The sequence below is a fragment of the Stylophora pistillata genome, chromosome 1 (assembly GCF_964205215.1).
Source record: "Stylophora pistillata chromosome 1, jaStyPist1.2, whole genome shotgun sequence".
Lineage (NCBI taxonomy): Eukaryota > Metazoa > Cnidaria > Anthozoa > Scleractinia > Pocilloporidae > Stylophora > Stylophora pistillata.
The window spans coordinates 57,464,347-57,491,802 of record NC_142519.1 but is presented as its reverse complement, the minus strand read 5'-3'; the positions used below and the strand labels follow the sequence as shown (position 1 = coordinate 57,491,802).

General features: G+C 37.7%; 2 protein-coding genes across 3 annotated transcripts in view; one reads left to right on the top strand and one right to left on the bottom strand.

Annotated features, from left to right (window-relative positions):
* Window positions 1–27,199, top strand: part of LOC111333411 (protein O-mannosyl-transferase TMTC1) — a 56,278-nt gene extending 29,079 nt beyond the window's left edge. Inside the window, exon 19 of the mRNA XM_088725443.1 lies at window positions 24,956–27,199. The gene's annotated coding sequence lies outside the window, so the exon portion shown is untranslated. The remainder of the gene's footprint in view (window positions 1–24,955) is intronic.
* Window positions 999–15,221, bottom strand: LOC111333391 (uncharacterized). Of its 2 annotated transcripts, none has more exons than XM_022938942.2 (3): window positions 14,991–15,221; window positions 2,769–3,034; window positions 999–2,265 (listed from the first exon to the last, which is right to left on the bottom strand). In XM_022938942.2, the coding sequence occupies exons 1-3, from the start codon at window positions 15,128–15,130 to the stop codon at window positions 1,754–1,756; spliced, it is 918 nt and encodes a 305-aa protein (XP_022794677.2). In that variant the 5' UTR covers window positions 15,131–15,221; the 3' UTR covers window positions 999–1,753. The 2 variants fall into 2 exon arrangements, with proteins under 2 accessions (XP_022794677.2, XP_022794679.1); XM_022938944.2 differs by lacking the exon at window positions 14,991–15,221 and adding an exon at window positions 6,827–7,166.
* Window positions 27,200–27,456: the final 257 nt, after the last annotated feature.

The following is a 27,456-nucleotide window of genomic DNA, read 5'->3' as shown; positions in this document are numbered from 1 at the left end:
GACTCGAAAGATTCAGTATCGACTTACTGAAGCCAAAGTAGATCATTCGTGTCATATTTAGATTCTATCCCAATAGTTTTAGCTGCAAAGCTCTCGACCAAATGGTTGCAAATCCGTTTGAGATGAAATTTTGTTATTAGTTTTGGCCAGTTATGAGAAGAAAAGAAAAGGACACTATGTTTTTATAATTTGAACGTAACTCATCCCAATCAGTGTCAAAAGTCTATTTTTAACATGGTTAGTTTTAAAGTTCATACAGGGACAATGAATTTAATGTTCCAGTTTCTTTTTTCTTTTAATTAAACCGACAAAGCTTCGACAATACGATGAATAAACTAGGAAAAGAGCTTAAAGGGGATCTTTATGAGACATAGAGACTTAAAGAGAAGAGACATAAGATTCGCGCGCCTTGAAAACAAGAATTGTCAACACCCTCTGCCTGAAATTATTTTGAAAATATCGAAATATACTTACGTTTGAATGTCAAGGTTTTGCTTTGTAAGTGATTGATAACTTGCGTAACTTTCTCCAGGTGAACTTTGAAGGAGACGTTGTATAATGTGGGCTTTTCCGCTCTAAATCTTTTTCAAACAAAGCCGACATGGGGAAGTGGTCGTAAATTCAATATTTGTTGAGAATTACAAATCTTTTGTACGAATAAAATAAGTAATGTCATGGTGAGTTTGATCATTTTGTCGCTCTAACACAGTGTGGTCAAATTGGGTCGTAATGGAACAACAAAGGAGGCGGTTCAGTGCAGCATTCAAAGCAAATTTTTTTGCCAATTAGCAAATCAAATTTTCACATAAGGACTGAACACTTTGTTTGGGCCAAGGTTGATTCTGGAGCAAATATATCTTATTTTTAGATACTGTTTTACCACTTTCTCTGTACCTTACTAAGCAAACATTTGAAGTCCTCGGCGATTGAAGTCCCCTTAGACGATGACTACCGACGCTGCCGTAAAGAAATCAGTTCACAAAATGTGAAAACAGCTGTTTCCAGAAAAAAAAACTTTTTCCAATCCAGTTTTATTCAAGGCATGTTCTCAACTTTAGACAGAACTGGTCAAAAAAGTTATTTACTTTGCTTTTCCTTCAAAAGAAAAAGGCATATCTTAAGTTAAACATTCTTTCGGTTTGAAACGTGATTTCTCAACTTGCTTGGAAACATTCATTTTAATTTCGTTTGGCAAATGATACTGCAAGAAGTCGATTATTTTACATACGCTTTTGTACAGTATTTACAGTTCAGAAATTTGACTAATGATAATATTTTAACAGATCCCTCAGTTCTTAGTTTCCGCCTCGAACAATCGGCACTGATTTAACCGAAGACGGCTCAGGCATGGAAACTTGAACGCATGCGACTGCTACGAAATAAAACACCACTTTCGAATTTCCTTGGAATTTATGTATGAATACTATGATTGGGCTTAAAAACCCACTTATTTCATTTTATAGAAAGTTTTGTAAAGTGAAAATGGATAAGAACTTAGTTCGGTACTCGGCGCAATGGCTCTGCAGTTTATAATTTCACACAGTCCAAGTTAATTTCTTTTACTCTTCGTGGAAGAGTGCCGCAGGCGTACTTGTATGATCAAGTCAGAATTCAATCATAGATAAATCTGATTTCCTTTCGTGTAGATATCTTGTAGTGTTGTTTTGTTTTATATATATGTCTCAGTGGTAGGAGTGAGTCGCATTTTTGTTGCAGTACAGTAGTTCTTCTGATACAGTCAGCTTTTCCTCTTCTACATATGTCCATATGTCGGATGCGGTCTGATAATGCACGGAAGAGCATGAGCGGTGCTCGGTTGATAGTGTGGATAGTGGTGTATTTGCGTTGGGCACTGTGATGTACACAGAATTCCGGTTCCGTAGCCGGCCAGGGATGGCGCGTGAGGCAAAGTTGTAGGTCGTGGTGGAGCAGTAACATCAACTCCTGGATTTTGTTTCTTCCATTTCGTGCGTCGGTTTTGAAACCAAATTTTCACTTGTGTCTCCGTTAGGCTTAGGGAGAGAGCCAAGTTCAGTCTTTCACAAACAGACAGGTATCTGGTACTCTTAAACTTGTTTTCTAGAGCGACGAGTTGCTCGTACGTGAAGGCAGTTCGTGCTCGTCGTGGTTTTCCTTCCTTTGATCTTTCGGAGCCGCCTCGCTTTCTCTTTGACTTGGACCCTGATGTCGACTTGCATTCTTCGTTCTCCTGATGATTAGATGATTCGTGTTCGTTCTTGTCCTTTTCCGTACATGTGTCAGATTCTGTGGATTTAAAGTTTTATTTATAGTGAGCGACAAGTAATCGTCTGCAATTTAGATAACATATTGCATAGAATTGGTTAACTGATCATGTCAGAGAAAATAATCGTGCAAGATCAATGTAGCCTGCTTGTTGAGGTGAAGACAATTATAAACATTACTTGAAAGAAAGCGACATTGAAACCAGGCAGACTCCACCACAACATTTTATACCGAATTAATTGCTCCTGTGGCAGACCTTTTAAGCTAAATGGTTGTTAATGTGAACCCAGTGGTCAGAAGGAAGAATAAATGAAACGATGCCGGCCATAATTTGAATGACCAACATTTCCTCTTAATCGCTTTTAGGCGTGTTACACGGCGAGAAAAATAAATCAAAACCTCCGCAGTGAAGATAAAAATATGTTCTAGCCGCAAATGAATAATCTTATTCAATATAAATAGAATGAAACAAGGAGTAGTATTTTTCAAAAGAATGGATCGCTTCATGGCAATCGATCTCTTACCGCTTGAGTTTTGTGAACGCTTAAATCTAGTCGCCGCCATCCATGGATGCCATGACAAACTATTTCTTGATTCTCCTCTATTTGAGCTTTCACTGTCTGAATCACTCTCACTTGGCCTTCTCCTTGGAGCATTAAACTTGTGCGGATCCAAAATATCTTTCACTGTGAAAGATGTCACTGCGTTTCTTGTCTCTGGAGCAGATTCGTCCTCTGGACCAGAAATATCTTGTGCATCCTCTCCGTCACTACTAAGGCTCCCTCTATTCCTGTTATCAATGAGAGAATCGATAGAAAACCGATCACTTCCTTGCATCCTGGATTCTGAAAAGCACTGCGCTTGTTTAACGCACGGCGGCGACTTGTTGTGCGCCGTTCGCTACTGAACGCAGACGGTGTTACGAAACCTTTGGTAACGCTTTTGGGGGTGGATTAAATTCGGTGTCTATACTATAGTGATGTGCGGCGGTACAATAGAAGTCACCGTCGGTCGACGAGGTTGTTTTGATTGCTGCGTGCACGCATAATTGTCATCCAAATTAATTGAATGATTTGACAACCTCAAGTGGCGATGAGTTGTGATAGCGATTAGCACCTAATGCTCACTTAAGGGAAAAATCTACTTCAGGATAATTGCTCTGATGAAACATGAAACCAAACTTCATAGGGGAAAAGGGATTTTATTGAAAAGATCATCCCAAGAAACCAAATGCAAAGCTTCTTAGTCCCGAGCTTAAGGAGGGGTCGGTTGAACAAAGGCACACAATTTGAGAAAGAGAACCACTCATTGGTTCGTGTTCATTGACTGACGCACTGAGCAGGACTGCTGTGATCTTGCCGACAGAATGACTCGCTAAAGAAACATTCAGATTTCCGTGCTTACAAATTGACGAATGGCGAATCCATAATCGTCTCCCGCAAGGAAACGAGTAATCTCACCAATCTTTCATTATGTGGACGGATTCTGCGAATGAAAAGGGAAGTTGATAGAACGCCTCATCTTTCCTTAAGGGAAAGTCATAAGAATGCGAGTGGCTGGCCAAATATTTTGCCTTGTTTATACTTAGAGACAGATTGAACGGACAGGCCTATGGATTTGTTTTGGTTCGAGTTTTGTTATATTTTACCTGCTGCTACCAAAAGATAAACTTCGCAACTGCTTGGCTTTTGAAAAAAAGAACTTTAATTTCCAAAAAAAAAAAAATCACAGCATCGTAATTACAGTTCAATCAGCAAACGCCGTATCTATATCTCAAATATCTTATATCCAATTTGTTTTGTTAACTATATTCGGTGGAGCACTTGTAATAGAAAAATTCAAAGCATGAGGTTTATTGAAGCGATGTTTAAAATAAAGATCGCCATGGGTCCACGTTAGAGGAAAAGGGACGCCTCTTCAACTACAGAATGTTATAATGACCACTATTAAAAGTTCGTTCCCAAAACGACGAGTCGCTGTTTATGTTGAGCGTTTGCAGTGTAATTAGTGCGTATCCAAATCTTATCAGTGAAAAGTTCTCTGAAATAATCGTTAAGGCCTGCCATTTGCCGAACGCGCTTTCTCTTGTGATAAGGCGGTAAATGTTTCACTGAGTTAACAACAATGCTAATAACCAGGGCAATTAAGAACAATCTGGAAACCTCAGAGGAGATGCTATCTAAAAAAATAATTTTGCTTGTGTCGCGCTCGCTAAAACAGTGGTGTTGGTTTTAGATGTTTGACGTTAATGAGCTTGCCTGTGTCGGTACTTGTGACTTAAACCGCACAAGAACTCAATAGCCCCTTAAACAATAAAGTATTATACAATTCAAATATTATGAATCAATTGTATAAATACCGCCATTGTGGTTTCAGAGAGGGCAACTTTAAGAGTTTCGGAAATCTGGAGGCGCGTTCGACGGAAAGCGGCAAAAATTGCTGCTTTGGAGTTATTGTTTCGCTCAGCAAATTACCTTTACTGCAAATAATCACTAAGGAAGACTTGGATCGTTTCTGATGCATGAGGTTTTAAGCGATGCTTTTTTTGTTAACATTTCTGCGTTGTTAGTCTTCCATGTGGCTAGAGCGCGGTTCGGTAGGTTGCATTGTTTTCTTCAAAAAAAAGCGTTTGCAAAGAAGTTATTATTCCAATACAAGTACAGGAAATTAAATCATTAAAATGAGAGGCTGTGGAGCAGAAACGCTAACTTAGCCCGAAGCGTAAAACACTCACCGCCTAACGAAACCTCGTAATGAAATATATAAACTTAAATACGTGGTTTGAAACTTGCGTGTCTTTGGAGACATGAAAACCGAAAACCAGGTATTAGAAACCGAAGAAAATGAAAACCTCCACAGGACTATTTGTTTAAGTTGCATCCACAACAAAAACCTTCTTAATTCATCAAATATTGTCACTGCTTTTATGAATTTAAAATTGAGGAACACAAACAACGCCAGCTGGTGGTAGTAATAAGTAAATAAACTCGTGTGAAGTAAGATCAGTGGTTAATGCTCCCTTCGCCGGGGAATAACGAAGAAAATACGGATGTTATCGACTCGAGCTCGAGAGAACATGCGAAATTTCCTAATCTGTTCCCACGACAGTTTTGCATCCGTTCCATATTGATTAACAACTTAGAAAACAAACATGAATGAAATATACTCAAAACATTAATTACCCCTTTACTTTAATGTAAACAAGTACGCTAAACAAGAAAGGTTTCTTTACATCGAGAATATTTATAATTGTTAAGTAATTCTAGTATAGCTTTAATTAAGTTGTGTGTGTTTTAAGGTTTAATTGTCGGTGTACACATGTTTCTCTTTGTTGTTTGCAGATAGAGACGCCATTCCTTTTGCTATGCTTGCGAGCTAAAGAGAAGTACTTTAAATGCAATCGTATCATTTCTAAGCTTATTAATCGATCTTTCGTTGATCAAAAGTTTTCAGATATATTCAGGATTTCAAGGAGACTAAGACTGTTAACGATTCTACCACAACCTCAACTGAAAACGACAACCGAAATGGGGAATCTATTGATTAATGACAGTGACATGCGAAAACTTTTCTTGCAAGTTCTGAGACGTGATGACTAACACTTTGCTAAGGGGGAGAATCATGGAAGGGACTTAAAAAAGACCTTAAAATTTAAGATAAAAATGATGACCCAGGCGTAAGGACTTGGCCAAAACATGATTTTATCGGATTAAAATGTGAAAAATTCTGCAGGATTTGAAACATAACGATCTCAGGTCCTTCCTGAACGACTGACCCGAACCTGTATTTAATTTTCAGTATTAACTCGAACTGACCCTTTGAATTCGTAAGGAAATATAATTTGAGCCTAACGGTCGGTCTGTTTAACCTTTCGCTCCCAAGATCTCATTATGAATTCTCCTAACTGTCTGCCATACAATTCTTATGATGTCAGTTGTGAGAATTTCGTCAACTAATAATCCTCCATCTAGCGTGTTACTTGATGAGAACTTGGCCTCAACCGAATTAAAAAAAAATGGAAAAATGGAAAAGAAAACGGCTCTGTGACATCTGTGTAAGCCTGCTTGAGCTATATAGAAACTCTGCGTTGTCATCAACACGAACATTTTCTTTACAGCTCACTGAGCTTTCGCAAGACTCTTAGCAAAATTTGGAACGAGAAGCGAGTCTTATCTAAAGTTGTGTGTGTTTCTGACATAACAAACATTTTTCTTTATCTCAATAATTAAATATTAATCATGGAACAGTTTTAAGGTGTGCTATTAATAAGAGAAGTAGCAGTTAAGCTTTATGCTCGTCTTTTTCCTTTTTTAAGAGCTACATGATAAAGATTGCTACATTGGGAATAATAGTTTCACGTGAGGAATAAGTGATAGCAGTTTCAAAAGGTTAGCTTAAGGTAGAGAGTTGCTACTGCAAACAGATTTCTATCGGTCAGCTCAATACCGTAAGAAATTAACCTGTTAACGTTGCCGCACATGATGATTGCGATGAGGGGAATTAAATAAATAATTACCTCTAATCATTTTTCGTTCTAAGAGGGGAGCAGTTAAATGAAGGAGGACCTTAAAAATTTAATTACCTCAGCGCCTCTGTAGTTTCTTCTGGATTGTGGTTCTCCATCGCACCTTCCTGATCGGTGAGTTTAAACTTTTACGAGTGAAAAGAGCTTGTCGTATATCGAAGCCCTTAGTGAGTTATGATAAACTCCCCCAAAGCTGGCCCTCGCATTTTATACTATTACCCGTATTGTTACTTTTCAATCAAATATCCTCTGTCCCACTCGGATGTAATTTCTATTTCCTAGTTTTGTTTTTAAAGCTTTTTGAAAGGACTGCCGGCAAGTGATGGTTAATATACACCAGTTGATAACATAGTTATTAAACCCGCTCTTGGAGTGGTGAATCGGCACCAGGCTTATTATATTGTCAAAAACAGACAAAAAAGCCTTTCATCGTCACATCCTTGTTTTCACAAATGTTCCCTTTAAAGAAAGTACAATTATTCAATACAAGTACATCTTGGCTGCGTTATTTTGAATTCCGGTACCTTTAATTTCGTTTATCACATCGTTTGCTTCCTTTAAATGCTTCATGCAAAGTCAAAAGCTATTGATATTGCTCGTTGTTTACCTTTCAGATATTGAATACACCATTGTGGTTCAATAACAGCTTCTCAAAACACAGTCATGTTAAAGTCATAATTGTACTCTCGTAAATGAAGTTCTCGTTTTCTTGTGTTCATCGCGAAATAATCATCCATCACCTCTCTTGATTAACTCAACTCTGTATTAAGATTGTTACAAAAGTGAACCCCACCAATCGGAAATTTTGTCAACATTTGCCTGACAGCACTTGATTGCTTCTTTTTTTTTTTTAAAGAAAATAAAACTTCGTTGTTGATTCCCTTCGAGTTAAATTCATTAAATTTTGACGAGAAAAGTAATAGATCTAATAACACCGTGATCTAAGTATGATGGGTCGTTCTTATTATCAAAAGTTATTCTTTGAGGTCTGATCGCTTATTGATAAAGCGACATTTTCAAATGTGCCACTTTCCGTGTAGATCTCGCCTTGTTTTGTTTATCACAATGATTCGTGACTTGAATTAGATAATGGAAAACTCCGTTAAGTTGCTAAAAGCTTTTTCCATCTGCCATTAAAACCAGGTTCAATTTGTTTATAAATTTTAGAATATAGCGGTTTTGGTTTTTCCGTGTAAAGCCGAGTGCGGTATTCTCTAACAATATGATTTTAAAAGGAGTAGTACTTTTTCTAATTCTAATTTTGCAATTCGAAATGTGTGAAAATGGCATTGACAACATATTTTTTTCAAGGGTAATGATAGAATTGTGTCATATGCACTTCGCAGTGTTGGCTTCTTTGCCAATACATGTTTAAAAGTGGGTGAAATGTTACACGATTTCTTTCTTTCGTAGACATTCCGTAATTTTGGATTAAATTTTTTACACTTCTACCTTACTTATCGCCTCAAAATATGAATTGAACGTTTAATAAATCAATTAAAACTAAACGCATCGAAAAAACTTTACTCGAGAGAAGTTTAATTTTATTGAAGCGTTGCAGCTGTTTTTGAGGAACCTAAAGTTGATCAAACACGGGTAAAAAATTGTAAAATCGCATGCAAACTTGTGTATGCTCAAGATAATATATCCAAGCTCCATCCATCAATAAAATTTTTTTGCTTTTAGGCACCTTAACATCTTTTGTAAAAGATAACAGAAAATTTACTTAAAGTGAACAATAACATGTAAATTAAATCAGCAAACATATTTTATTAAATGAGATGAATTTATATTTTTCAGTCGTAATGCATTAGTAAAATTAATATCTTGTATTTCCCGGCATTTTAGCAGAGCATAGATATGCCTTTTATCGTTTCCTTTTATGTTATAAAAACATGAATATGGGCCTTTTTTCCGCAAAATGCGTGTCACTTTCAATAGCTAAAGAATGCTAGCCTGAGATTTCTGTCGCCTATTGTAGAATACTCTTTTTTTTCACAATCAAGATGAAGCCGATTTAAATGTCAGCAACAATATTGCTATTTGCTCGAATCAAATAGGGCAAACAGTTCTAACTTATCTAAAGCCTTACATTTTATTTGAATTTTGCGGCCAATTAAAAACGAAACTTAATCTTCAGCTCTTTTAGCTATAAAATGTGAAAATTTTATCAGGATGAAAATACAAGGTTCAATTTTAATAAATCTTAAAGTGGATTATTTCCCAGGGCAGGCTTAATCTTTTTAGTGTATTAATTTCACGATTACATTTTTTTTCTTGTTATCTATTATATTTAGAAAAAAACGTTCTCTTGATCCGCCAACTTTTATTAAATTTGTTCGTTGAAATAAATCAAGTCAAAATTGAAATGAGCTTTGAAGTCTCCAAGTGTAAAGAAGGCGAGTTGCTCGCCCAGTGACTCTAATCATTGTTGAAAGACAGTTTGAAGATGGCTCATCTCTGAACAATACCCGGTTTTCTTCTCAGCAGTGTAAGCGTGTACTTAAGTCGACAGCCATTATTATCTTCTTTCATTTGCTCACTTAGTAAAGCAACAATTGCGCAACTGAACTGTCAACTGAAGAAATCGGATCAGTTGAGTTTACGAACTTGTTCAGATACAATGAAATATATGAACTTGTTCACTTCAAAGTGAATGTGTCACTACGTGTCTATTGTCGCAATTTGTTGTTTGGAGTTCTACTAGTAGCTCGGTTCATGCGCTCTCCAAGTGGGTGAAAACGAGTTGATATTAGTCAAGACCTTAGCAGTCACGAAACCAGAGTTTGGAAATCAAACACAGTACATATCTCCTGACCATTTCTGGAATTCTATGAACAGAAGATTTCTTACAGTCTGAGACTCCTGTTTTTTCGTTTTTTTTTTCGCAAACCATATTTCATAATCTTCTACTTTAAATTTTACCGTCGTTTCTGTATGTTTTCTGTTTAGTTTAACATAAATTCAACAAAATATAAACCTAACGGAGAATATGTAGATGAATTGGCGAATTTAAAAAAAAGGATTATCAAGCTGATTTTCAATAAATAAGTAAGTGGATTAAAAGATTATTACTTTCATTACTGAGTTTGAAAATTCCTTCCCTTGTGGGCATGTTTTAATTTCCGGAATTAGGGTCGTAATGGACTACAGAGCATTTTCAGAACGAAGAACTTAAGGTAGCCTTTGGGTGACACTAACGACAAAGTTTTTATTATGAATAAATAATGCATTCAACGTCTGAAATGACTCGAGTCTGTTGCTTGAGGGTTTTAGAATCAAAATTTACCTAAAGCCTAGAATACTTCCCTTTGAAGTTGTTAAATTCCTCCTTGTATTGCTGTATTGCTACTTTTTTGCTAGATTTAAGTTAAATATTCTGTTATGCGGTAAACCACTGCTCGCCACGACTATAGCTAACTGCGAGAAGCGTTTATCTCATTTTGTATTTCAAACTTGTAATAGACTCGTAACTTGTGACTTGTTATTTGGTTTTTACTAAAATTTACAAGTTGAGAATCGCTGTGAATGCATCGAGAGATCCGCGTTAAATTCATGTCTGAACCTTTTCCTTGAGACCTACAAGTTAGACTTTTAAAAACGAAAGACTGTCAGTTTAATTTTTAGCTCAAAGGTTGGTTGGTTCTTTTAAAATCATTTGAGAACCGTTTATGATTCATATGCAAGATGCATCACAAATTTATCTGGTCTAGATAATTAGTCGACGTGACCGCAAAATGACAGACTAAAGGAAAAATTTACTGTACGTTTGTAAACAAGGAGATGATAGAGGATCGCCTGAGCGCGCCGTTGTGGAGTTTACCAGCTGACTTCTCGAAGCGAGCCAGGTCCTTAATCGAGTGATTTAATACCACAGACATAGATGGCGCAGACGAAAGTAATTTTCGGAAATATTCATTTCAGCTGTTAGACTGCACAACGGATAGCGGAAATATTGCCTCGTCAAGTTACAGTTGACAAGCGACTGACCAAGTGATTTCGTACACACATGTTTCCTTAGAGATCTACTCCTCTATAGCTGAGCATACGAGGAAAAATTGGCTTCTCCGTTTAGGATTTAGGAAGTCGGAAGCTGTTACTATCATCACGGCAAACTGAATAAAAATCCGAAAACAATCGAATTTGGCAGTAGGGTTTTTTAGCTATTTCGTGGGCAAGTAAAGAGCAAATTTTGAAATTTCAATACTGTGAATTTCTCCTTTGAAATGGTTGTCGTTATGGGACTGCCGCGATGGCTCAAGTTTTCTGCGCAAGAAGGTTCAAACTTGTTCAAACAAATCTTATTAACTAAGCAAACCTTATCATATAAAAGTAGCGGGATATTTTAAAAGGATTAGAGAGGAAACATTGCACATAGTTACGCTGGCGAATAAAATTAACAGCGTTTCTTCTCAACCGTCCCCTAATAAGTCTGCAAACATTCTAGTTACATGATGATATTGCCTGTATATTATATTAGTAATGGAATATGAATTAAAATGGTAAGGCTTTTATTTCTCGATATTGGACAAGCTTCCAATACTATTTAGTTTATCATATGTGCTTGCCAATCGAAATCCTTCAGTTTTAGGAAAGCTTACGTGTTAAAATCTCAAACTATACTTTAAAAAATTAAAGACTGTATTGCTTACCGGAAAATTGTGCATCAGAACTTAGGAAGTTTGACTAATGTGCGGTAAAATAGGATAAAAGTTTTTTTTTTCCCTTGGGGCCTTAAGACGAATGGAAACTAATTGATGTAATATTTCTTGAGGATTATTTTTTCCCCTTTTTTTCCTCTTCAGTTTCGGTTTGGCCAAATTGTCTTCTATTAAATTATTCAGTTCACAACACTGACATTGGACATTGAAGTTCTCTGAATACCTATCTCAATTACAAAAGAAAATTTCAATTTACTTATCGCTCGATTTAATTTACTGCAAGGAGACCGGAACTCTACTAGGTTAATGGTGAATTGAGCATAAAAAAAATTCCCTAAATAGCCTTTTTCAGATAAAGTTATTAGATTTATTTTCGTTGTCTTTATTTAAGCTTCCTTATAAAGAAAGCTCCTTTTATGTAAAAGCCACGAATCTCCTGCAGGTATTTTTACTGGATAGAGGATATTAAAGGTGGTGATTTCCGAGGGTATATTTTAAATGCTTTTGTTCTGTAAAGATGATTAACCCGCGATAAACCAAACTTTAAGTTCCCGCTGAGATTTCTTTGAAGTTTGGGTCAATATTTTCCGCCAGTAAAACATGTGCTTTTAAAAATTCTCTTGTAAAATAAAAACGATAAATTAAGATATTTGCTATCAGCCACCCTGCTCACTTTTCTCTTCAACACGTTCTTAAAAACGCCAAGAAAATTAAGAAATTGCTTTTCCAATTTGCGAAGCGAACGAGACAATTTTTCAAGTCAGTGGAGGAGTACTCATGCTTTTGGCAGTGAACAACAAAAGCGGGAAGTTGAAGGGACAACTGACAACTTCAGCCGACGTGGAGTCCAAAGCGACAAATGATATACAAAAGAATTGAGAAAGAAAAACATTAAAACACAATTACATTTATGCGCCGGAAGCCCAGAGAAATATGTCGTAACCGAGATAAATTATCACCGATCATTTTAACTCGGCTATTGTGAAAATGATGCTCGATAAGAAACATCAGCTGCGATGCTTTCGGTAGAAACCGTGTGTTATCGATTTTTATCTACGCATTGCCCTCTCTTGTAAGCTGTCTATCTTTTGGGTTTTTTCTGTTCGGTTCTGAAACAGTCTTTGAGCGATGAAAGCATTATTTTCAAAGTGAGTCTACTTTTCATCCAATTAAAATAGTTGGTTAACGAAGAAAGAAAGATTTGTATAAATACTTGAAGAGTGCGATTTTATACTCGCATATTTGTCCCTATTCATGGCTGATAAAGATAATTTAGAGCTTCAGTGAAAGGAATTAAGATTGTTTTGTCAAAAAAAAAAATGGCGCTGATGGACACGGTCACAGCTATCTTATTTCGCACTTAATTGCACAGAAAGAGGCAATATTAAATTTTTATACCCGAGGGCAAAAATTTAATGATTTATTACCCATTATCGGTTTGTAGAAAGAGAGAGACAGAGAGTACTTATACTGTTCGCGCGGAACCATCAATAAGAGCTGAAGCTGCTGAAAAAAATGAAGTCCAGTTGAGGGTCACAAAGGACGTCAGAAGTGACAAGTGCATAATTAGAACACAATATTTCCGGTTGAGGATGAGCTTTTAAGTTTTCAAAAAGACGTCCATTCATCCCCCGAGACTTGGTAGAAGACTTAAAAGAGTTATAAATGGAATAGTTTTTTTAGATCGAGGAACACTCTGGAAATTTATGAACAGCGAACGAATTTCCATTTCGATGTTTCGAATCTGGACTATGAAACTCGTACATTTGTGAAGTTTGAAATCCCTAAAGCAAGTCGTTTTTTGTCCAATATCAGTTTGTAAATCAAATATTGGCTTATCGAGCATGGCAGACAGCCATGGTATTGTTATCATAGCGTCCAATAAAGATATATTGCTTCCCTGAACAAATAATGGAAGGTGAGAGTCTTAAGTGCAAATTTATAACACGTATATCTTTAATAATACAGTCTGCAAGCTGCTCGAAGTCTACAGTTACAGGACTTTCAGAGGGCTGCAGAAAGATATATGAAGTTTGTGGTATGGCCAAGTAGCGAATATGCCTTTCGCTCTCGGAAGAAAGCGAATGGGATTAATCCTCGCACACACACAAAAAAAAAAATTTCAAGTGGACAGGTCAGACGAGAAAAAAAAATTAATATCAGTTGGGGGACAATGTCTGATTTGACAACAAATATTTAGAATTAAAATTATGAGAAGAGTAAAGCAGACGGTGAGCACACATTACTGGTGTTTATAACTCAGCAGAGGACTCGGAGGGGTTTATGGAAATGATAGCCCGGTAATGGCCGTAGATTTTCACTGAAAAAGCAGCCTACTTCTTCAAAGCACCAATTCAAAAGCACAGCTTGTTGAAGCTTAGTCAAACTTCCTATTTCTCTCCCATCATTATTATTTGTTGGCCGTTCAGTTATTCTTTTAAAACTCAGAAAAGGCATAGATATTGACTATTCCGTAGTTTACATTTTATGGAACGTTTTTGTTAATATTGTACCTAACCGTCGGCATAGGATCTGATGCATACCATCTGAATCCACTACTGAAGTATTTTATCTTATTGTCGGTTTGAAATTACATGTCGTTTAGGATTTATTTTAAATTTCGGTGTGCGAGCTCACTTCAAACTCCCCAATAGGGATAATGACCGCAATGAAAGTGAAGTTCAGGCAAATAAGGCCACGTATTGCGCGGCTATTAAGTCCGGCACATCTAAAGGAAAAAGCCATTTATTGGTCTAAAATCAAATATTCATGCTTTTGTCGGCAAAATATAAGATCATCACTACTTTGAAAGTCGTTGTGTCTTTCGTCAGCTCAATTACTCGTGTTTAAAGATCAATTTCAGTGGAACCGCCAAAGAAAGACCGATTGAAAGTAGGAAATATAATCACCGACATAGGGCTGAACGATTAATAAGGAACCCAAATTACGATCAATCAACGAGAATTAAGCCGAGCCGAAAAAGCTGTGAATTTTATGGGAATACATGCCAATTTAAAAGCTTTCAAGGTTGATATTTATTTTGTCAATAGCGAACCTAGAGTGAACCAACAGTTAAAGATCTGAAGGTTTTAAAGTCGATTCCTTTCCTTCTCCCACTGTGGGGTTTCTCAAAAATCGGATGGGATGAAAATCCATCCATCGGAAAAAGCCACTTAGCAGAAATGATTCTTGGCCCAACAACTTGTCAAAATGAACCCAGCGATATCTCTAACCCGGACCTAATTTTCCAAAAAGAACCTAAGGCTTTAGCTATTTTGATTACGCGTCTTCTAATGGTAAAACTCAATAAAAAATTGACTTAGAGTGGACAACACTCAAGTTGACAAGAACATAATTTTACAAGCACAAAGTACTATTCGTTAGCCTTCTTCTGTCGAAAACAGAGCGAAGACAAAAAATTTCCCTGAGACATCCCTGAAAGTGAAGTATTGTTTTGGCATATGTTCACAACACATTGACTGTTTCTAAACAAATTGCTTCACTATTATTTCGAACATACAACTTCAAATTTACCCGAAATTTAATAGGATTCTACTCACCTTTGGCTAAAGAAGAAATGCTTTTTCTTAAGCTTGCTTCTTTTCTGTTGCCGCGAGCACAAGGCCATTGTATCAACGTTAAGGCAAACCCTGTTTGGCATTAAACAGACTGAAACAAATACCGTGTCGAGGAAGATCATATTTTGCTTCTAATCTCATCAAACAAAAAAAGCTTAGGTAGAGATCGTGCTTCAAATGTAAAAACCAAACTTAATTCGCCTGCAGTGATAGAAAGAGAAAGTCTCTCAACTATGTGCTACAACAGAAATAAATAAGTCATTTTGCACATTACGAATGAGAATTTGTATGCTGAAATCTGGCTGTTTAATTGTGAACCAAGAACACACGATGTCAGGTTTTAAGTTTCAAGATGTGATAATGTAACTGACTGACTTGTTCTTTGGGGTGCGTTTAACTGACACGACGAGCTGTTAGAGAAGAGCACAGGTTGGTCTTACTCGTTACAGAATTGAGTAGTGCTGTTATGTGAGATTCACAAATTTCCTCTTAGTCCCCAACACTATTTAGTGTTGATGTAATGTTTTTTTTTTTTACGCTAGTTTTTGTTAAAGCTTCCCCTTCATGATTTACCTTGGTCATATTTCGGTTCTAGTGATTGTGGCTAGGCAAAAGTTGAGCCTCCCATTCGAATCAAGATGTGCAGCCATCTCTCTCAGATGTGCGTGGCGTGGGAGAGCCGATGTCCTAACTGTTATGTTTGAAACAGTAAATAAAAAAGTGCCAGAGTACATATCCAAAATATTTTTGAATACGAATACTTTCTATAGATACAGGCAATTAACATGGCTCTCAGCTAAATCTCATTCCAAGACCTAACACTGAAGCCCTTCAAGGGAGGTTTTTGTACAGTGGTACTCGACTTACCTGGAACAGCCTGTCAAACAAGGCTAAGTAGTTGACTAGGTAATTTGGTATATCAACTAAGTTGAAATTGTAAATTGGCTACCGTAACGAGTTAAATTGCTCGAAGCGTCTGCAGCTTTTTAACTCGTTACGGTGGCATAATTACAATTTCAACTTAGTTGATATCATTACTAAATTACCTTGTTACCCCCACTGACGCAGCATCACAGTTTCTTTAGAAACTTTCACCCTTTAAGTACTTGACTAGTTTAAACAATTTTAATGCAAAACAAATTTAATAGGATTTATTGTAAGATATTTTAAAATCATGAAATTTGTATAACGAATGAACTCTCTAAGAAATGATAATTATAGTGTTATTTTATTAATCGTAGTTGAAATGCAAGGCTCCTTGGGAATACTTCTTGGTGATGATAAATACCGTGGGTAATAAAAGTTTTCATTCACTCATCCAGTCCAGTCAAGCAAAACGCCCTGGAAAACCCTCACATGTATTCCTCTCTGAACAGTATATAACTTCGATTCATTCGATCCGTTTGATAGGTCACTTGGAGTCCAACAGAGGGAAACCTAGATAAAATGTAAAACTAGGTCAGTTCTATTTCAAAAGTTTCCACTAGCGATTTAGCTTCTCCTGATCCGATTTGGCGGCGTAGTCTGAAACTTTTTCCCCGTTTTTTGGAGGAGAATAACTTTGAGGAAAGTAAGTCGCTTTCAATCGGTATACCCATCACAACATGACCGAATACATTTAACGCTTAAAACGGCGAGCATAATAATCAATTATGCGATTAGCTAATAATTACTTCCTATCGGAAGATTTCTAAACTGAATAGGTCAATGTATTTTCCAGTTTAATTCCTAGAAAAGCTATAAACGCTACTGATATCGTTATTGAACCTGTGGTTGAGGCCACCTCGTCCTCTTGCCATGTGATAGAATTTTTGGTTGAAGAATTCTTGTTACATTTGGAACAAGCTAAGATCAGTAGAAACTGACAGATATTTTAAGAATAGATCACATCCAAGATGAAGTATTGCATTATTAAAGGAAGTATTTCATTATTAAAGGAATATTTTGTCAATTAGAGTAAAACTGATAAAACCACGTAAATACGACTCAGTGACCACAGAATTGGCAAATTAAATGGCTGGAAATGGTTCACGTCATAAAAGGACTATTTAATTTATTTGATCAACATTCGGTTTAGAAACAAAATATTTATTCGCCAAAATGTTGGTCTTCAAATACTGTATCACCATACTTGACACACTGAAAACTCATCTTTTCTAAAAAAAGGAATTTTTTAGACGAAAGTGTAATTACTAATCCGATTTTCTGCCTAATCCCCGCTAGGAAATAATGATCATTATAGCTGCACAATTGTTTATCTCTTTTCCATGCAACTTGACGAGTAAACAAGTGCGAAATTGTTATGCCCAATGTGTACTTAAAGCATACACGAGAGTGCTGATATGAATCACGATTAGACTAGGCTTAAAGGTTAAAAATTTATAACTTACTGTGGTGACTAGGAGTCAAATAAGAGGTTCTAAAACAAGTCCCCACCCCAAATAAAGGTTGTATTTGCTGACTTGAATGGGTGGAGATTCTATTACCAGCTGAACGATTAATTTATGAGATCCGCCTGTTAAAACTATTGACTGGGTAATTCTTTGAACAGACGACGCGTTTGTAGGAATAAATGAAAAAGAATGCCGCCTTGTTAATAGCAACTAATGTTGTCTCGTCAACATTTTCCTCTCTTTTTTTTGTACACCAATTCTGTGACTGATCAAATCCACCACACTTTTTCCTATGCTTTCCTTCTTATGAAACACATGAACTTGGGAAAACTTGGGAAACCATTCTTTATTATCAGAGGGTGAAAACAAAGGATGGCATCTCTTTTGGCCTCGAGTGTGGCTTCTTTACCAAAGCTTACCATACAAATGATAGCAGACTTAACTCTATTGTATTTGAAAAGACATTTTTACGATACCAATTGGCAGCTCAGACCGCTTTATGCGCCGATCAATTCGTAGTTTCAACATCTCCTCCGGGTAACCCACGAGCATTTGACCGTCGTTCGTGCCCAGAGGGTGGGGAATTTGAACCTTGCCTGGCTGGGGTAGGGAATTTGAATCGGAAATGTCAAGTCTTCCCAGCGGTATCTAAGTGTGATATCTTAAGATGTGGAAGTCTTTAAAGGTAAAGAGTTCACTTAGTGAGCGAATGACTCATAAGAAAAGGTCTTTAAGGTCAAGGTGTAAAAGCTTAGTCAATCTGTAGAAAGTCACTGTCGATGATTTTGACTTTCACAAAAAATGACCAACAAATGCGGCCCTTGGGGAGGAAATTTTGTTCACGATTTTGGCCCCTAGGGGTGGTAATATAAAAAACCAGTCGACAACAGTTCAAATGCCCGGAGGGATGTTAAAGCTTCGCCGTTAATCGACGCGTAATAATAATATATATCGATTTCTGTAGCGCATTTCCATGTAAATGCTCCAAGGCGCTTTACAACACTGTGCGGAGGACTTTTCCAGACTGCCGGCGGCAGTTTACAATAAATAAAGGAGAAATTTTACAGATGCCCCTTCCCCCCATCCCCAGTAACCAGGCCAGACCACATCACAATAATCTCGTGATGTGGATTCTTTAACGTCTCCTGCCGAAATTAAGTGATTGATAGGTGCAGGAGGCGAGACCTCCGGCTTTACGTCCTATCCGAGAAGACGAAGCAATGTGAGTGAAGCGTCTTGCTTAAGGACACAACGTCAAGCCCCAGTCAGGACTTGAACCCGACGCGTAAGACGTCGGGGAGGCTAAATGAGGAGAATGGAGCTATGTCTAGCAAAAAATAAGATGGGTGGTGGACCCCGAGGGAGTCACCCACTCTCTTTTGAAGGTGTGGTTCGGAAAGCCACCCGTTCAAGGGGCTACAAAGTGAAATTGTTTCCTCTCCTGAGGATTCAAGCTGTAAAAAAACATACCTTGACTGACGAAGCATATCTCTTCAAGTTTACCAACGGAGCGCCCTAAGGGCGGTGCTGGTGGAGAGGAGAAGAGGGGGTTAGGAGGGTATCGTACGACAAATTGAACTTGAACTCGGCTCCATCATGAAATAGTGAAATATTTCGTTTTTCTCCATCTGCGTTTGTCTGCTTCTTGTATTCTTTAGATACTGTTGCTCTGTCTGGAATTCCCGTCCCTGTTCCTAATGCAACAGCTACTACCATGGCCTGTTCTAGGCATTCAGTCCATAAAAGTAGCTGAGGAATAAAATACGAGGGAGGTTTGGGTCGGGACTCTACGCGACCCGGCCCAAACTTCTCTCTTTACGGGACCCGGCCAAAATATCTCTCGTTTTCGTGCAATAGAGATGCCCATGGACTAAATTGATATTCAGATAACCCCCTCCCTGTTTTTCAGGACTCATCTTGGTTGTCACCGAAGGTTACTTATTAGTTAATAAACATCTCTCATCATGTATAGCAGCTATTTCAAAAGTCGCTCAATGATTCGCAGAGGATGTTTTAATTAAAATACAAACTAAAACGTATGGTTTGACTGCGCCTTCTTACATATGGACAATTGATGCAAATGTTATGTTTTGGTTGTATAAATATATCTTATTAAACGTTTTGTTGTATAGTATCGCTGAGTATTTTTGCGAGTTGTGCCGTATTTGAAGTCAAAATACAAACAACGAGTAAAAATATTCAGCAATACTACACAACAAAACGTCTAATAAGAGATTTATCATCCAACACGCCAAATTGTTACTTCAGTGCAGGCGAATGTCTAACCAGTTCTCTGGAGTACAAATATCGCGAGATATTTGTACTCGTTTTGGGCATTATTTGTACTCTACGAAGCACAGTTGGATAATAATTAGTGAATTACTATTACCAGTTGATTATGTCTGTAATATCGACTGAAATTTAATTTTATTTGACTTCAACTCATTTACACAGTCGTCAGTTTAATACCTCAATTTTTAGGCAAAAAGACTTTCATTGCTTGACCAAACGAAATTTTAAATATGACTTTCTTTGAAATTAGTTACGCAATCTCTAATTTCAAAGTTGTTTCCTTTTCTAAACACAGTTTGCTGTAATTCCAATTGTTTTCGCACTCCATAAACCCGACTTTACGCTAACAAGTCTTCCTTCACGAGTTTTATTTCGGAAAAAGCTCCCCTCATTAGAGGGTTTCAATGGGGTTTACCGATAAACTTACCCTGGTCCTAGAGGTTCTCTTCTCTCTAAAAAAATAGCATAAATCCTTCTCCCAAACAAAATCGGTGCCAAGCGCCGACAACGAGCTGCGAAGCAGCGAGCAGTCGAGAGAACCTCTAGTGGAGACCGTTGAGAACCTCACTTTGACTCCGATTGTAAACAACTTAAATCGCTATTCACTAAAAACTCTAAGTCACTTATTGATTTAGTCGCTGTCAGTTGCCCGCAAAATGTGTGTGAGTCGGGGGTAGTTTCCACTCATTTAAGTGACCATGAACTGGTTTATTGTGTGCGTAAATTAAACTGGAAAAGAGCACCTTCCCAAGTCAAGACCTTCCGAAATTATGCGCATTTCAATGTTGACGATTTTCGCAAAGACCTGAAGGGTGTTACCTGGAACTCTGCTCCTGGTCCCGATGGACCTGCCATTGTTAATGATCTCTGGCATGACTTTAAGCGAAAATTTGTCACGATTGCTGATCGTCATGCACCACTGACGCAGCGCCGCGTGCGCGGCATTGACAATTGTCCCTGGCTAAACAAGAGCATAAAGGTGACTATGCACCAGCGTAATTATTTTCACAAAAAAGCAATCAAGAGTAATGCCTCAGAAGATTGGGCAAACTACCGCCATTTTCGCAATCGTGTGACAAATGAAATACGGTCAGCGAAAGCGTCTTACAATAAACGGCTCATCGAGGAAAGTGGTGGCGATTACAGATTGTTTTGGAAGACGATGAAGAAAATCCTACCGGGTGAAAAGAAAGCTACTTCTCCGAACATCAAAGTAGACGGCGCTATCTCTTCTGACAAACATTGCATTGCCAACGCATTTAACAAGTTTTTCGCATCTGCAGCAAGCAAATTGATGGCCACCTTACGGAAAACTTGTGGTCATAAACAACGTTATTCCGTTACTCCTGCCTGTCAGTATCCGCCGTTTAATTTTCTTGAGATCTCTGGGGAGTTTGTTATGTCTCAACTACGTAGCCTGAAATCTGGGAAGGCCGTGGGTTTGGACCGCATACCGGCTCGCCTGTTAAAAGATTCTGCGGACATTGTAGCTAAGCCTGTGGCGTTTATTATCAACACCTCGTTGCGTACTGCCCAAGTTCCTAGTGATTGGAAATCCGCACGGGTCATTCCACTTTTTAAGAAAGGAAAGGCTGATGAGATGGACAATTATCGCCCGATTTCCATTTTACCTGTTTTATCTAAGGTTTTAGAACGGGCTGTACATATCCAACTCTACAAATATCTCCAGCAAAACAAGATTTTGAGCCCTTATCAGTGCGGGTTTCGGAAGTATCACTCGACAGAATTCGCTGCTCTTAGTTTTTCTGATAATATTCAAAGGAACATGGATCAAGGTCAATTAACTGGTGCTGTGTTTATTGACCTTCGCAAAGCTTTTGACACTGTGAATCATGCGGTACTTCTGGACAAGCTTTCCAATTTGGGGATTTTGGATAAAGAGCATGGCTGGTTTACGGATTACCTGTCGAACCGCACCCAAGTTGTAGAGTTTCAAGGGGTGACTTCTACTTCAGAAGCCGTCTCTACTGGAGTGCCTCAGGGTTCTATTCTCGGGCCACTATTGTTTATTCTACACATTAATGATTTACAGGAAGTAGTGTCCGATTGCAATATTCTGATGTACGCCGATGACACCGTTCTATACTGTTCATCCTCTCAAGCCTCTGTAATTCAAGACAAGCTGAATGCTGAACTGTCTAAAATTGATGACTGGCTTTCTTTTAATAGTCTGTTTGTAAATGTAACAAAAACTGAAGCTATGCTTTTCGGAACCGCCCCTAGACTATCTGCTGTTAACTCCTTTTCTATTATTTTAAATAACAATGTAATTAAGCGGGTTTTTCATTTTACTTATCTAGGTATAGTTTTTGATGACCGCCTTAGCTGGAATGAGCAAATAAAGCACCTAATTTCGAAGGCGGGAAAACGCATAGGAATGCTCGGCAGGCTTCGTAGAAGCCTTTCTAGAGAGAGTGCAAATGTAGTGTATTGTAGTCTAATTAGGCCTATTTTAGAGTACTGTGTATGTGTGTGGGGCTGTTGCGGGGAAGGTCGTAAACAAGACCTTGAAGCCCTCCAAAACCGGGCTGCTAGGATAGTGGCTAGAACTGTGCGCAGCAAGCAGGCAATGGACGTTCTGAAATGGCCCACGTTGGAGGAGCGCCGACGTAAATCTGTCTTTAAACTCGTTAAGAAATGCCTGCAAGGTCAATGTCCCCAATATTTTAAACAATATTTTAAACGTAATAATACAATCCATGCGCGTGCTACTAGACAAAGCAACCTCTTACATCCGCCTGCTGTGAGAACTGAGATTGCAAAAAGATCCTTCTATTATTATGGTTGCACTCTTTTTAACGAATTATCTTACTGATATTTCGTGTTATACATCTTTTAATCTTTTACTTGTAAATAGTTCTCTATTTATATTATTTCCTGTTTTAGTGTAATGTTTTAATGTTGTTGCTCAGGGCTCCCATTGATAACAGACAGCTTTTTGCGTCTGAAGGGGCTACCCTGAGCCTTATAAATTAATAAAGGTTTTCACTTCACTTCACTTCACTTTGGTGCATTCAGCTGATGATCGTCGCGATCTGATTAGCTATTATTTTTCGATACCTGTGATTGGCCAGTGAAAAAATATGTGGGGGAGGGTGTAGCTATAGTATTCCGATATCGTACCGAGGGACCGGACAGTTAGTAGTTTTTTTTTTTTTTCAAGTTTTTACCAATATTATACACACGGGAGTTTGGCAAGTATCACACCTCAAGATCGCATTGCTCTACGAGACTTGTAAACACACTTTAAAATAAGACAAATTTCAGCATATTTATCATCAGAAAACGGTGTTATCGGAAAGTTAATTTGACACTTTGATTCTGGAGAATCATTTTCCAGAGATAGATCTACTCACAAACGAACAAAACGACGCTTTGTTTGCTTTGCTTAATCGTGAAGATGTACGTTTAGTCACTGCGATTTACATTTGACAGGCAACATTTTAGTTGTAATTTTTCGATTAAAAACTCAACTCAACTTAGAGAGAGGAGAACCTCTGGAACCAGGGTAAAACCAGCTACAAGAGTGTCGACAATATAACAGAAATCATTGAGTTTACTTCGAATGTTCTCACCTCTGTTCGTGCACGACTACGTTTTCGATCCCTCGAATCGCAGAAATAATCAACATCCAAAGCTGAAAAAGGATCTTCTATATCATTTGTTGAGGGGTTTTACCACTCGCTTGGCAAATTAACAAGAGGTACTGAGACTCTGTAATTTTCTTCTTTATTCTCTCCCTTGTTCCACTGCTTATTTCTACTACTTATTTCTACTACTTATTTCTACTACTTATTTCTACTACTTATTTCTACTACTTTCAGCAAGGAGTGCTCCAGTATTAAATACAAAAATCACAGACATGTTTGGGTTAGCTAACCGTGGGAACTTCCAAAACAGGATGTTCAGTGTGGGTAAAACTCAAGGTCAGTTTTACCAACTCAAACATGACCACCTAGCAAACTAGTTATCTCAAACCATAACAAGGGATTAAAATGTCTAGCACGGTAAGTGCTGAGCCAAGTTCAAGCACACACTAAAAATAAATGATCAAAACTATAGATTCATCAAAATAGCACGTAGGGGCGAAAAGGCGAGACTTAATAAAACAAAAGCTAAACCTAAAAATGCTTGAAATATCGAGCCTTGAAAACGCTCTACAACACATTGTTATTTTGCACACAAAGTTTTCTTTTGCTCTTTGGAGCTGCGGGAAAGATACACGCTTTTTTCCTTGCATTCTTTATGTCATGATTATCAATCAGAGTGTCTTTGGCGCACCTCTTCTCGCGCTGTATGTCAATGCTTTCCCATACAGATTCCTTATAGTCTAGTCGAAGTCTTTCAAGTTCTTGGAGTTGTTCTAAGAGTTTGTAATATTTCAAAACAGTTGTATAGCATCTTTGACATAAAACCTGAGATAAATCCTTCGTGTCTTAAACGTCTGAAGCAACTACAGTCCGAAAGATGTCGAGAAATTGTTTATTCTTGTCGGAGAAAATATCATTATACTGTGAACGGCCAGTGATCTTTATGTTTTCTTTACAGACTCTGCAAAAATCGTTAGGTGGATTGCTAAAGCGCTTGACAGGAGTGTAAATAGTTCTATTCATAAATACACCGTGGAAATGCAAAGGTCAAAGTTAATTTCTTTGTCGATACACGGTGGAGAACTGTCGCACGTGTAGCAGTATTTTGAGAGAGAGTAATTTCAAAACATTGGCACTCCCATCCCCTCCAGATTAGTTTCATATCTAACAACACATTCACGAAACCCCCCGACCCTAAGATTTTTTTTTGTTTGATACTGACGTTTCCTATTGGCTGTTGAAAAGTGATAGATTTGATCAGCAGTCAAAACAGCTGAATGCACCAAAGTGAGGTTCTCAACGGTCTCCACCAGAGGTTCTCTCGACTGCTCGCTGCTTTGCAGCTCGTTGTCGACGCTTGGCGCCGATTTTTTTAGGAAGAAGAGAAGAGAACCTCTGGGACCAGGGTACGATAAATGTTAAACAGCCAGAAAAATTAGCTGTTAGGTTGAGAAATGGCAAAGTTTAACCAATAGCCCTACAAAAAAGTTAACCGTTAAAATAGTTTCTGGTGACAAGGATGGAAAGATATTATTTGTTAGCCGCAAATTTGCAAAATTTTAACTGTTAGCCGTAATTTCCATCGCCCCATTGAGACCCTCTCATCAGTGCCGATGGAAATTAATTTTAAATCTTTCCTCTTGCATTCTAGTTCAGAAAAAAGGAAAAAATTGCCGAAGTAAAAGTGCTGATATTTTGACTACAACACTTGGTGTACCAGAAATTGACGTGGGCCTCGTTAAGATTCGACAACAACATCCTGTTCCTGACAGCGTAGCTGACTAACCTTCTCAGTTGACAAGCCTTGCGTTGCCAAGAAAATTTTATTAACCTTGCTAGTTTACTTAAAGAGATGCAACTTAATTTTTCCCGTCAACTCAAGCCCTATATCACAGTCTATGCAATTTTTTCTATGTTCTCTATCTCTTTTCTTCTTCGACAAATAGAGCTTTCTTTCTGAAGACTTAACAGTGTTAATTACACTAAGTCTTAGCGATGGCAGCTTTTCCTTAAACAATGCGATCCCATCATAAAAGGTTTTGCTTCCCTTCAACACATCATTAATATTTAATCATCGTTACCTTTAATGTATTGTCCATTAAAGAATGTTTGCGTTTCTTATTTGCGCTTTTCAACCTGAGCTTCGAATACTCAAGAACTTTCGTCCCCTCCAAGCGATAGATTTCCAGCGAGGAACTACGAAAGGATGTTTTCATTTTATTATTATTATAAATACCGTCATTTCTTAATGACCTGCCAAACTGCAGACAGCTTTCAGTCATTTAAGTTCTTTGTGTTGATTCTTTCTTTGATGACACGCAACTGGCAAAGTTTACGGGTGGATTTTCACCTGTTATCAACGCTATAATGTCACTTGTATCTCCCAGTTGACAGTCAGATCAATTATCGCTTGGAACTTTATTCTAATTTGACGCTAAATGCTAAACAAACATTGTCAATTGAAACACAATCTTTCGCCTCAATTGATAACAGGATTTTTTATTTTATCTCCACTCTTCCTTCCATTTTCTGGCAGTGATAAGCGAAAGGAATTTCAAAGTTTAAATATTTCTATTATTGGTGAATAAGTATAGTTGCTCGTTTAATTATCATTCGAGGTGTACTGCGGCCATTCCGTAACACTCGGTTTCGAAGGAAACTCATCGATAGACAAAAACTGCTTTTGCATAAATTCTGCATTGTAGCACTCTCGTATTACAGTTATTGGAAAAAATTGAAATATGAGCTTAAACTTTTGAGAAAAAATCGTTTTTTTGGTAACTGAATATCAAAGCTATCAGTATAAGCGATGGTCGAGTGTTATTGAAAGTTCAACGTTGTTTTCTTTTAATTTTTCATGCCACCCATTCCACACAAACATATACAAATTATCTCTATTTCAATACAATTTTTATTATATTCTAGGCGTGAGCTGTGCATTTGAATGTCTGTAAGATTTGAGCAAATCAACTTTTTTTCAGAGTTTTCCGCCGAAATTTCTTTCGTTTTTATTTTTCCCCACTAGTTTTAGTGGTCCTTTTCGCTGGGTCACATTAAAATTATTGTTTTCAACAATAGCCAAGAAATATTGCTGCAATGAAATTTGCAAATTTCACCTAAAGGGTTTCCAAATGTATTCGTTGTCTTAAGTGCATTAGCCAGATATAAAGAAACTATTCTGATGAATTGTTTGGAAAAAATATTCGGTCTTAGCTCTTTCGTTTCGCTGCCTTTCCACAATGTCATCGAATGAATGAATGAATGAATAGTGGAACCTGTCGTCCACAAAGCTTGGGGCTATTAAAACCATTTATTAGAGAGCGGGAAATTTCGATCCATTCTTTTTAACTCAGTTATCACCTCTGTAGGAGTGTCAATAACAAGTTCTTGTTCTTCAGTTAGCTGAGCATTTTCCTCCTATGTATGGATGGGTTGTTCAATCTCACCCCAAGTTTTGAGCCATTTGAAGAAAACGTGGTCACTTGGTAAATAAACTTGAAAGTATATGAAGCATAAAGGTCGGCACACACGAGGGGACTAGTCCCTGCGACTAGTCCCAGCGACCAGTTTCATGCGACTAGTCCCTTCGTGTGAACTACACATTTCTGTGGTCGCAGGGACCAAAATTTGGTCCCTGCGACTGGTCGCACGAATTCAAACTTGTTTGAATTCGTGCGACCAGTCGCAGGGACTTGTCGCATGAAACAAATGTTTGTCCCCTCGTGTGAACTGTTTGTGCGACCAGTCCCTGCGACTAAACGGTAAATAAGCCAATCACGGGTCAGTATGATGCGTGACTTCCGGTATTTGTAAACATTGCAGTCTCTATGAATTTTCCCTGAATTCTAGATTTCTACAACTGAAGAATAAAAAACTATTTCTAGTTTTGTAAACATATACAGATGTCTTGGAGCCGTTTTGATGGAATTTTTACCCTATTTGACTCTGTGTCTGTTAAAAATAAATAAATAAATAAAAAACGGAACGTAAAAACATGAATAATTCGACTGAATAAGTGTAGTTCATTTGCGTTGATGTTTAATAGTGCTACAATGAAAAGTTGCCAAATTTTCATTATTTTCGTGTAACGCCCCAGACTAAGAAACATCTTTTGCCTCTTAATTTTCCTATGTTCTTGTGCAATTGAGTGCC